A 12,043-nucleotide genomic window follows, 5' to 3' on the forward strand; every position below is an offset into this window, starting at 1 on the left:
CAAAGTAATGATTTAGGCTTAGCAAAGCAAAGATTATGTCCAACGGATAAGAGTTTATCATTTAGGAAATTAATGGAGGATGGGGTTCCCAGGGCTATTAAATGATAATGAGTTTTAGAGTAAGGAGAAAAATTCATTACACAGCATAAATTATAGGAAAATCAAGGTTATTCCTCCACTCTCAGAGAAAGGCTTAACAGGTTAATGATGACAACTATATATTGAGGAGAGGCCATACATTATCATCATCAGTAATATTCATTTGACAAACTCTTCTGAATGAGATACTAGATACTGTTCTGATTGCTAGTGATAAGTTGATGTGATATGCTATAATAGAAAGAATGTGGATTTGGGAATAGATTAAAACTGAGTCCTGTTCCTGGTATCTTCATTCTTTTACTTGTGTATTTTGGGGACAACTCAACCAAAGGAGCTCCAATTTCTTAACCTGTGAAATGGGATGAATACCATCTGTCTTGTAATAGTATTAGGAGAACTGGAAAACAAATGAACAAGCTCAGAGCTCAGCACAAAATGTACCGTTGAATAAATTACAGCTATTTACGAGATTCTGCCAACCATCTTCGCTTTTAGAGTTTCACAATCTAGGGAGAATCAACCAAATGTTAAATGAGAGTCTCAGGCTGTTCACACAGACCTCTTGAAGGAACACAGGCTTGAGCAAACTCTCCAAAGAAAGCTTGAAGACAGGTGCGGAAAAGTGGGGACATTCAAGAAGGGAAGGAAGAATGAAGACAGCAAAGGCATGAAAGGGTGTGGTGTGTTTTCCAAAGGGTTTTGTGAGGAAGTACTAGATGATGATGTCAAGGAGTTGATTTCATATCGTTTTGTCAGGGGTTCCGGACTTTGGAATTAATGTTATATCAATAGAGGAGCCACTGGGCACTTTTGAACTGAGAAGAGTGCTATTTAGAGCAAACAACAAGAGTTGTAGAAAATGTTAGAAGTCACTTAATGCAAGTGCTTCCTGTTACGCAGAATACAGAGTCATTGTCAGAGATGTAAAGGATGGATTGGATGTATTTGAAAATGGAAGGCAAGACCAGGTGGGCAGGGCTGGAATTGGAGAGTGAGAATGAACAGGCAAGAATAATGTCAAGATTGCAATTCTAGATGGCAGGGCACACCAACAGAAGTGCAAGATGACCGTGAAAAGTTGTAGAGCTTGAGATGCTGCCTGGGAAGAAGGTAGGGACTGTGACAGGTCAGAAAGCCCTTCCCATTGCAAGGCAAGAACCCCTCCTCTATCTGGGATTATTACTTATCTTGCCAAAACACTTCTTTGTAGAATACTAAGGTGAGACAGACAGAGCAACTAAATCAGTGCCACTCACTAGAGTTAGAGCTTTGCAGCAGCTCAAGGGCAATACTTCATGCAAGATGATGGAGTCGTCTGCAAAAAAAAGAATGATAAGAGTCAACTGGAATAGATAAGAACTTGGCAGAAGTAAACAAACAGAAAAAAAGGAAAGAAAACCAGAAACAGGTAGACCATTTTTTAACCATTTGTTAGTTTTCTCTGGTTTTGTTCAGCAACTAGATGCCTGACTGCTGATACAGTCTGACTCAATGTCTGGTTGCAGGAGATCATGCTAACATAGCTAAGACAGAGGGCCATTCAGGAGAGGGCAGAAAGAAGACATAGGTTGTTGATACACTAGGAAAAATGAGCAGGAGTTGTAGGCTGCAGTTATGATGAGCACCAAGGGCGAATGTGGTAGAAATCAGGGGAGGGCGCGTGGTGAAATTAAGGAGGCAATAGTCACAGCACTATTGGCCAAGAAGAACAGCAGAAATGAATTGTAAAGTCAGAAATTCTTGCATCCAGCTCTCTGTGTTTACTACTAACTGAGCAATACTTTCCCAAAAGTGAAAAGACCAAATTAATCCTAGGCTCAGATGACCCGAGAAGTTGAGGTAGGAATATTAACTGCTGCAGGTGGATAATCTCTGACGTTCTAGTGTGGGTCATCTGCGTAAGTACTTCATCTAAGAGGATTTGTGGATCCCATTTCATTCTCTCTGTGCTACCCAGTCCTCCAGCATGGCCTCTTGACCTCCTACAGTAATTGTGAGCTCAAACAGTGTAAAGCACATATAGCCTGGATCAGACAGCTTTAAGAAAACCAGTTTTCTACAAATGTGTATATGAATACATATTGTTGAAAAGCTAGCAGGTTTGTGGGGATTATGTATTGAGTTGAATTAACTAACATAATGCCCCACCCCTTGATGAAGATACTACAGGAGAGATTATTCTTGAATTGTATTAACTTTCCAGATCTATTCCTTCTACTGTAATCCTTTTCAAGTGATTGTTATTATTTAAAATTATTGCATTGTTACATGAAATTTTTATTACATGGGTTTTTAAAAATATGCTTGATGACTTTATCTGTAAAAGGGAACTGCAGTAATAACCTCCTTTGAGAATTTACTGAGTAGCAATTTAATGAATAGATTTCAAACAAATTTAAGAACCTATCAGGAAGCAGATTTACATGCAACTTCATTTTCTTGACCACAAAAATAGAAATGTCTTTAAAATCCAAATAGAAAGGTACAAATAAAAAGGAAAGGAGTAGGAGTCAGGGTCCTGAATGATAAGAGAAAGTGTGTGATATCCCTTTTTTTTAATATTCTTTAAAAACATGAATGTATTGATGGTCATGACAAAGTAGATCAGTCATTGAAAACACTTTAACTTTTCTGCATCTTTCCACTCACGCCTCACTCCACCCCCTCCCATACCACGCCTGGGTTGTTCCCACGGACCTCTCTTTCCTCCCCTCGTACCCAGTCCCTCTTTCATGCCACTTCGTTGCAGAAGACGCACCAGAGTGCCCTGCAGGTACAGCAGAAAGCCGAGGCACTGCTCCAGGCTGGCCACTACGATGCCGACGCCATCCGGGAATGTGCTGAGAAGGTGGCCCTCCACTGGCAGCAGCTCATGCTGAAGATGGAAGACCGGTTAAAGCTGGTCAACGCTTCTGTGGCCTTTTACAAAACCTCTGAACAGGTGAGGGAAAGGGACATGGCACACGTGGCATGGCCATGAACACAGCGCTGTTGCTTATCTCACACTGCAACTTTGCAATTCCTTCAGTACTGCAAGATGCCAGTTCTCAGTTCTAACTGCTGCCTACAATAGGGAAATGATTTGTGGAAACACCACAGTTGGTTTTCTTATCATCTATTGGAGTGGTAGATTATGCAGTTTATTTCTCATAAATTTCTCTAACTCATCAGAATCCTTATGGAAGTGTGGAAGTAGAAACAGAGCCTATTCTGAATGAGGGATGTGGGTAATGTCAGTACTGACACAATAATGTTGTATAACAAACCACCTCAAAACACAGTGTTATACAACAGTAGGCATTTGTTTTATGCTTAAATATTTGGGGCGTAGAACTAGGCTTCAAGCTGCAGACTGAGGTTAGATCTTCTGCCATGTCTGTTATTCTGTCTGACCAGAAACTTCTTGAAACACATTTGTAGTTAAAAATTTTGGCCAGGTGCCCAAAATCTACAGTAAAAAGTGATTTTTAAGTCTCACTTTAAATCATGTTGTTTACTATCCAGTTGGCTGAAATAAGCCAGGTGTCCAACCCAATGTCAGTAAGTCAGCAGTGTCTCTTAATAAATTTGAGAGAATAAATCTTTGCTAAACAATAACATTATCTACTACAGTTAGGCATTATGCACTGCTTCAGAGACCTATTAGAACTTCATTCATGGGCTCCCAGTCTAATATAGGAAACACAACTCTATGTAGGGAACTCTGAGCCTAACTGATAAAATGGTATAGCAGTGAAAAATACATATAGCTGAATACGTATAGCTGGATTATTACAAAGCAAAGTTATTAGCATTACATCCATACAGCAATATGCACAAGGGCTAAGAGGGACTTTTTATATGATTTGCTTAGTGTTAGGGAATTCTTTTTGTGAAATAGGGGCTTAGAGCATGAGTAATTTTTTTCTGTGTATAATAGCTTCCTCATTAGAATTGTTCTCTGGTAAAAATCAATCAAAGAAATATCTCCATTTGCTTGACTTACAGGGACCATGGGAAAGTCTGTCTTGGAGCAAATATGACTTCCCCATCAGAGAGCCCTAAAGCCAGCACAAACCTCTCTCAATCTTTCTTCCTGTCATTTCAAAGAACTGATGTCTTTGACAGCCACAGAAGTGAGGGAATCAAACTAAGATAATAAAGAGCTTCCCCCAGTTGAACTATAGACTCCACACAATCCTAGTCAAGCACCAACAGTTTTTACATAGAAATCAATACTTTGGCTCTAAGATGTTTATGAAAATGAAATGCAAATGCAAAGAGCTTAGAATAGCCAAGACGGTTTTGAAAAGGAAAAATGAAATTGGAGGAGCTACCTTACCTATTGTAAAGGTTTACTGTAAAGCTACACAGAAGAGAACAGAATGGTGCTGGCTGAGACAGAGGTCATAGAAGGCGACTCACAGATGCCCAGCCAAAAGTCTTTTCAACAATGCCCGAGAACTAGAATCCATATGGAAAAAAATGAGGTTTAATCCCTGTCTAATATCATACACACATTTCCATTTGGGATGAATCAAGGTGGTGAAAAGGATAGAGCACTGGTTTAATAGACAGGAAATATAACCCTCACTTGACCTTGCCAAAAGTTACTTTACCTCTCTCTATTTCTGTTTCTTCACCTATTAGAGGATTTACACTTTGTAATCTTCTCATTTCTTCTTACTCCCAAGTTGATTTGTTCTAAGTACAGTCTTAACATAGGACAGATCTCAAGTACTCCTTTATTTAAAGCATTTTCATGTTTATAATTTGCTTTATTTCAAGACGTAAGCCTGCGGCACTTTTTTGTGGTTTGCATAAAAAGAAGTGTGGTGCTGAAGATGGCACACAAGAAGTCATGTGGAGTTCAGGCACAGAACTTCTCAGAGTATGGAGGCCTGTCTGGCTGTGTGGGTGTGCTGCCTGGACCATCTTTCAGGTCATCCTTCACCTGGATTCATAACTCAACAAACAGCCTCTTAAAGGGCACATCCTTCATGACATGGAATGACTGCACAAGTGATGCATCCTCCCATATATGTTGCTCCTGATACTAGGCTGTCTTGGGTCTTGTACTACAGAACCCAGAGCAAGTTTCTGTCCCAACTTTCTTCAAAATACTTCTGCTGTTTCCTGAGTTCATTTATGAAGTTACTTAATGTGGCCTGTCAGCCTTATGAGACTTGCAAGTTTTCTATTATTTTCAGTTTAACCCAAATTTATTTTCCCATTTAAGGCAATGTGCATTTTATAATAGAGGACCTGGAGATGTAATTGCCTTATGGAAGGATTTTAGCACATTTTAGCTAGGAATTTTTTTCCCCAGCTAAGGGGAAATATTTAGGACCCATAAATCACACAGCAGGGAAATTTGTAACCTGCGCTTGTGGCTACTTAGCTGTGGGATAGAGGTAGGTGATTGGGCAAGTTAGAGAGCTTCTCCACATCTCATTTCCTGTTGTACCTTATTCGAGGTTGTCATATAAGGTTATACGTATGTAAAATATGAACGGTTACATTCCAAAATGCTAGTCCTTTTCTTCTTATTTACCATTCCTAGGTGATGTCATCAGCCCTTCAGCCATCAGCCATTGACTACAAGAAGATGATTTCCAAACCTATAACTCCAGTTGTAATCTGTCTCCTGAGCTCCAGATCCAAGATTCTTACTACCTCATGCATTTCAGTTAGATGTCCCAGGGCACTACATGCTCTTAACTGTACAAACTAAGCTAATCATAAAAAATCACCTGTGTAAGATTCTGTGGGCTGAAGGTCCTCGGGAATATGTCCTGACCATGTAATTATCTGAGTCTTTCCCTCTATGATTCATTAGGTGTGCAGTGTTCTGGAGAGTTTGGAGCAAGAATACCGAAGGGATGAGGACTGGTGTGGTGGACGTGATAAGCTGGGGCCAGCAGCAGAAATTGACCATGTTATTCCACTCATCAGCAAACATCTGGAACAAAAGGAAGCCTTCCTTAAGGTCAGAGGACATTGTCATGAGAGCTCTCAGACTGAAGTCTTGTTCTTTTCTCTCTGTATCTCTCTGCTTTCAGATTAATAGACCAGTTAAAAACAAAAAGAGAGAAAATAGAATTCAATGGGGCTGGCATTGTAGAGTGGCACTGCTTGGAATAACTGCATCCCATATGAGTACTTACTTGAATCCAGGTTGCTCCACTTCTTATCCAGTTCCCTGCTAATGCACCTGGGAAATCAGAGGAAGATGGCCTAAACACTTGAACCCTGCTACCCACACGGGAGACCTAAGTGGAGTTCCAGGTGCCTGGTTGTGACCTGACTCAGCTACTGGCCTTTGTGGCCAATTGCTAGAATGAACCAGTAGATGGAAGATACTTCTCTCTCTCTGCCTTCTCTCTGCGTTTCAAATAAGTAAATTAAGGTTTTCAAAATAAGAATTAAAAGAGTAACCAATAAAAAAAAAACAAGAATTACCCATAAATGCTCCTTCTGATAGAAGAGTTCCCTTGTGGGAGTTTGCTAGAAGCCAGGTTTCCCAGGAAGTGCAGTCCTGGCTGACATGGGCTGCCTGGGGATATGGGAAAGGGCTGAGAGCTGCTTTCCAGCCTTTGATCTTCATCGTAGTCTTTCCAATCAAGCTTATCTGAAGGCACCATTTGCTCTTAAATTTCTCGGTTTTTGTTCTGCCGCCTCTGAGGTTTCTGAATTGCATAAGAGAATTTTTAGATCTTGACATGTTGCCACTCAATTTATATAATTCCATAATTAGCTTTCTTTATTAGGGATTTTCCCTACTTGACCAACTCTTCAAGCCTTATTTATATTCTTTTTGTAGAATGTCCTCCCCTGTCCTCCTTACAGCTCTCTAGTATCTACACTGGGATTGCTCAGAACCGTTAGCGATGAGCTCATACTAATATCATCATAGAGAAATTCTGCTGTACAGGCTGAAGATAATTTAGAAAACCTTCCCCATTATGAAATGAAGTGTAAAACAAAGGGATTTAAGTAAAGTACATTAAAGCTTTTAAATAAAGGTATCAAGATACTTCTTCATAAAATTAAAGGAAAATGTTTCCTTTAGAGAAGGAAAACAAGAGCCCTCTCTGGCCTGGTGTTTTCCCTGTGCTCCTAAAGCCTCAGAGAGCAAATCTCTATTGCTGTGGGAAATACGTGCCCAACAGATAGAATGTGCAGCCCCGCATTTCTGTGTGCTAATTGATCCGTTTTAAATTTCTTAGCATCAGACCACCATCAAGCAGCCACGTTTATGAGTCTCAGAGTCCATGGATCCCAGCCGACTTTTAGCAGAGATCCAAAGCCCTTTTTTGCTAATTTTTATATAATAATAAAATCATGTAGCTTTATAGTTATACAGCATATTATTTATGTAATCATTTCAGTTATGTAATTTTCAGGATCAGAAGCAAAGTATAAGTTTTAAAATTTAATAGTTTTAGCTAACAGATCATTTAATATTGAAAGCTATATATGTTAAAGATTAGTACACTAGCATTTATTACTTACAGGAGAATGATCAGTTTGCTTTTCATTAGAAAAATCCAGTAACTCTGATGGCTTCAAGGAAACTAGAAATATTCTCAGTAGACCTAGATTCTGGAGCTAAGTTGTTCCTGTACCTGCCCTTTTGGCACTTCACTCTTCTTCATCTCTGTTCCTAACAAGTGAAATATGACCTGCCCTGTTGGCCATCACAGTTCATGTGACTCATACTTTGTGTAGATCATTATGTCCCAACAATAGAATGCTAGTTAGTGTATTTAGGCTAGGAAGACTTGATGGAAAGGCAAATAAGTTTGCAAAATGTTGAAAATTTTCATTTAGATTTCAAAAATGTGGTTAATAAATGTGTTTACCAGATTTGCTTGCTCAAGTCTAAATGAAGCTAATGTTAAAGTGAATTTATACCTCCTGAGCTTACATGAGTGGTCACAGAAGAGACATCTCTGGTGGCAGAAGAGAGCCAGCCCAAGAATGAACATCAGTAATGCCAGATCAACATGGAGACAGTCAGGGTACAGCTGGTTGCTGGGTTTCCTCTGAGATCAACAGGGGAGAGGTTTGGGTAGTCCTTTACTTGACAAGGAAGGCTCAGACCAACAAGCCTCTTACACTGGAATGAGGGCATCCATGAGGCAGGAGTGATCTCCACAGTTCTTTTCCCTCTAGGTTCCTCCAGAATCCCCATCACTTGGCTTGCATATACCCACCTCACAACTTTGTTTCCCTCAGGCCTGCACCCTGGCACGGCGGAATGCTGAGGTGTTTCTCAAGTACATCCACAGGAACAATGTCAGCATGCCCAGTGTCGCCAGCCACACCCGGGGACCAGAGCAGCAAGTGAAAGGTCAGTGAGAGACCTGCTGGGCCACAGGCCACAGGCAGCAGCATGACCCGAGGCCAGTCCCTCTCTGCCGTAGGCTGCATACCTGGTCTCCATGCAATCTCAGCTATTCTCAGTCTTCTTCTTGGGGCAGAAAAAGGAGATTGTGGGATGGTGTGGACTGTGGTGATTCATGCTCAGTTTGTTAACAGACCAAACCCTTTTATCTGCATTACAATCTAAAACCATACTGCCTGATAGAACTTTTGAAATCATGGAAATGGCTGGCCTATATCTACAGTACAGCATAATAACCACTAGGCACTCGTGGCTATTGAGCAATTGAGCACATGAAGTGTAGTTAATGCAATTAACTAACTAAATTTTTACCTTTAGTATTACTTGATTTAAATGGAAATAACCAGAGTAGCTCATGGCTAACAAATGGAACAGCACAAGGCTAGGATATCTTAGAGCCTGGGAAGAAGACATTGACTGAGGATCATAACACCACGTACTAATCCTACAGCTGTCATTTATTGCTTAAGCTTTTAAGCACTTTAGTCTTTTTGTTTTAAAAAGAGGAGCTTGTCTAAACCCTTACTATTCAGAATGTAATTCCCAGACCAGCAGTTTTGCCAACACCTTGGAGCTTATAAGAAATACAGACTCTCTAAAAAAAAAAAATTAAAAAAAAAGAAATACAGACTCTCCTCCACCCCCCACCAACATACAGTGTCGGAAAATGCATTTTTTGAGAGCCTTACCACTCATCCACCAATGAGGTGAGGTGGGTGCACATAAAATTTAGGTAAGTCTATTCTAGATCGTTCTTAATATGTCTCTGAGTTTTACAAAGTCTGTGATGATATAAAAAATGGCCTTTAAAATTTGCCTATTATTTGTAGAATTGCTATGACCATGCACAAATTAACCTTAGAGTAAGTGAAGAGTTTAACAGATGTCATCAGGACAAAGCAGAAAAATCCCACCTAGAGGCCAAAGCTGGGGAAGGAAACTGCACTGACTGGGAACAAGGCTAGGACAGACTTGGAGACACTGTGGGAGTCAGGATACGTGTCTGCTCTGGCAGGAGCTTCTGTTCCCTTATCAGAGAACTCAAGAGTTGTGTAGATCAGAGACCCCTGGAAAGAATTCAAGAGTCAAAGTTCCTCACAGAGAAGAAGGTAGCAGGACTTCTTCTCCAGATGTGCTGTTCTGTGTTTGATTGAGGGACCCTGTGGGTGGCTGGCCTGATGTCACCCTCTCCTCCTACACATTTCAGAGCAGGTTCCCTGACTTCCAGTTCAAGTTGGCAGCCTGGGTGAGGCCACCTACGCCTGTGTTTCCTGAAGAGTGGCAGGCCCTCAGGAAGAGCAGAGATGCATGATTCTTGGGAACAAGGACAGGTTGTTACCCTTGTGAGAGCTTTCAAAGAGAAAAATAACCCCTGAAACCTTTGTTCTTGTTTTGTCTTGATTTCTGTTTATTCTTGCAGAGGGAGCTACAATGAGTAAAATTCTGACCAGGGTATATAGAAACCAAAGAAAATAGGTTCTCACTCCATCCGTAATCAGTGGAAGAAGCTTCCACCTGGGCAGGGATTTATAGTCCATTCTGGTCTCTTCTATGCATGTTTCCTTTTCATCCTGCTGCCTGGGCCCAAAGTCAGTACCACAAAGGTTTTTATTATGAGAGCAACTATTGCATAGCAACCCAAAAAAATCAGAAACATACAACTGCAAGAATTTGATGTATGAGTGGCTACATGGTTGTGGATTGGCTGTCATGTCTGGGTTCAGCAATTCAATTGTGATTCAGCTGTCTGGCTTGGCTCCTTCACTACAGGTATGGTCTTATTTGCTCCACATGTGTTCATTTTGAGTCTTAGGTTAAAGGGGAAGTTGATACCCAGAAGTTCTTGCAAGGGTGATGGCAGGGGTGCCAGAGGACAGACCAAGTCAACAAAAGCCCTTACTTGTGTCATATCTGTTAACCAGTTTCCCAAAGTCACATGAATGAGCCAAAGGTCAATTAGAGAGTGAGGAAGCAATACACTTTGACTCTTAAAGAATAAAAAGCTATTGGAATGCCCTCGTAGGCCAAGAACTATGAGGTCATCCACTACCTTTCAGAACTCCCACATGGGATGGAAGAAGCCCAGATCCTTCCTCACAGGATCTAATCTCATTGGAATAACAGCCGGGAGCCTTGAGCGGTCCTCAGAAACAGAAGAAGAGTAAACTTCCTTTGGGCCTCAGGAGGGGAGCTTTCTCTTTTCCTTACTTAGTTCCAACTTTGGATCCCCACCCTCTCTTGCGTGACCATCAGGGTCGCTCCGGAGGGTCCCCACAAAAAATTAAATTAGATAGTCAGAGATTAATAAGGAAAGCTTAGAACAAACAGGAAATGCTCAGCTTGGACTCACACATACCTTACTAGGTAGGACACAAAGATTAGTTACTCCTCACCAAGATATTGAAGATTTTTCTGCACACCCCCTCCTAAAACTGTTCTGTGCCCCAATCGTTAACATACACCTTGTTAGAGCTATAAGCCTATTTGGACTATCCTAAATTCTTCAATACTATAAACTGCTAAATACAAAAATCAAAATAGACACAAGACAGCTGGATAATACCCTATAACCATTTTAAGGTGTATAGCAGCCGGATGAGTATAAACTAAACTTGAAATGTCAATGAAGTAGTCACAGGATGAGTTTAAGAACTTGCATTTTCTAACATATTAGTCACTCAATACCATACCAATTAACTCCAAAAAAAACAGAAAGTTATAAGATAAAGGAATAAAACAAGCAGGGATGCCTAATGGGGACTTGTAAACACTCTTAGCCTGAGGGAACTGTCCTCAGAGCTGGGCCATTGGTGAGGGGGAAGGGGGAATGCAAAGTGCATGAAAAATCAACAGAAATCTCTAAAGTATAGGTCTGTGATGTGGGTTATGTCAACTTTGTTAAGCTTGGTTAAGTGTGCTTTATGCCCTAGTAAACTGGATTCCAAGGTGACTAAGAATGCAGGCTCTGAAGACTAACAGACCAGACCCAAATCTGAATTCTGCCCCTTCCTATCTGAATGACCGTGAGCAAGTTAACAGTTTTCCTAACACTCAGTTTCCTCATCTGTACAATGAGCTAATAATGGTGTGATGTATCCTGGGTATAGTAAAAATAAGTACCTGTCACATAGTGAGTGACTTAATAAATATCAATTATGCCATTATTGTGTATTTTATTGATAGTGGGAACCACCAGGAGAATTGTGAAAGATATTGTTTGCTTCAAGCACAGAGCAAACTGTATAAAATCCTTGATAACCCTATCCATGTGGCTGGTGACTCCTTGAATGAGACAGAAATCTGGACCTAAAAACTAGAGGCAGACCTGATTCTGACATGGCTTCCCTGTGCCCACTGTTTAGAAGTTTTTACATGGAGGTTCTTGTGCAGGACTGAGTATGTGGCTTATGGCATGGGCTGTCCATGCAGCTGCACCAGCCCCTCTCCATGCTCACCTCCTGTCTCTCTTCCAGCAATCCCTCCGGACCATCCCAGGGGCCCATCAGAGTCTGTCCATGCTCAGTAAGCTCCAGAGGCTGTTTCCCTAGGTCT

At 40.9% G+C, this 12,043-nt stretch overlaps 1 protein-coding gene across 10 annotated transcripts in view; it reads left to right on the forward strand.

Moving 5' to 3' along the window:
• Positions 1 to 12,043, forward strand: part of KALRN (kalirin RhoGEF kinase) — a 712,406-nt gene that overhangs the window by 453,826 nt on the left and 246,537 nt on the right. For 6 of the 10 annotated variants that reach the window (XM_058662003.1, XM_058661996.1, XM_058661993.1 and 3 more), the window contains exons 17-19: positions 2,825 to 3,043; positions 5,921 to 6,070; positions 8,323 to 8,437. In XM_058662003.1, the coding sequence (XP_058517986.1) occupies positions 2,825 to 3,043; positions 5,921 to 6,070; positions 8,323 to 8,437 (484 nt within the window). The remainder of the gene's footprint in view (positions 1 to 2,824; positions 3,044 to 5,920; positions 6,071 to 8,322; positions 8,438 to 12,043) is intronic. The other 4 variants (XM_058662002.1, XM_058662004.1, XM_058661992.1 and 1 more) reach the window with 1 other exon arrangement.

The sequence above is a fragment of the Ochotona princeps genome, chromosome 3 (genome assembly GCF_030435755.1).
Source record: "Ochotona princeps isolate mOchPri1 chromosome 3, mOchPri1.hap1, whole genome shotgun sequence".
NCBI lineage: Eukaryota > Metazoa > Chordata > Mammalia > Lagomorpha > Ochotonidae > Ochotona > Ochotona princeps.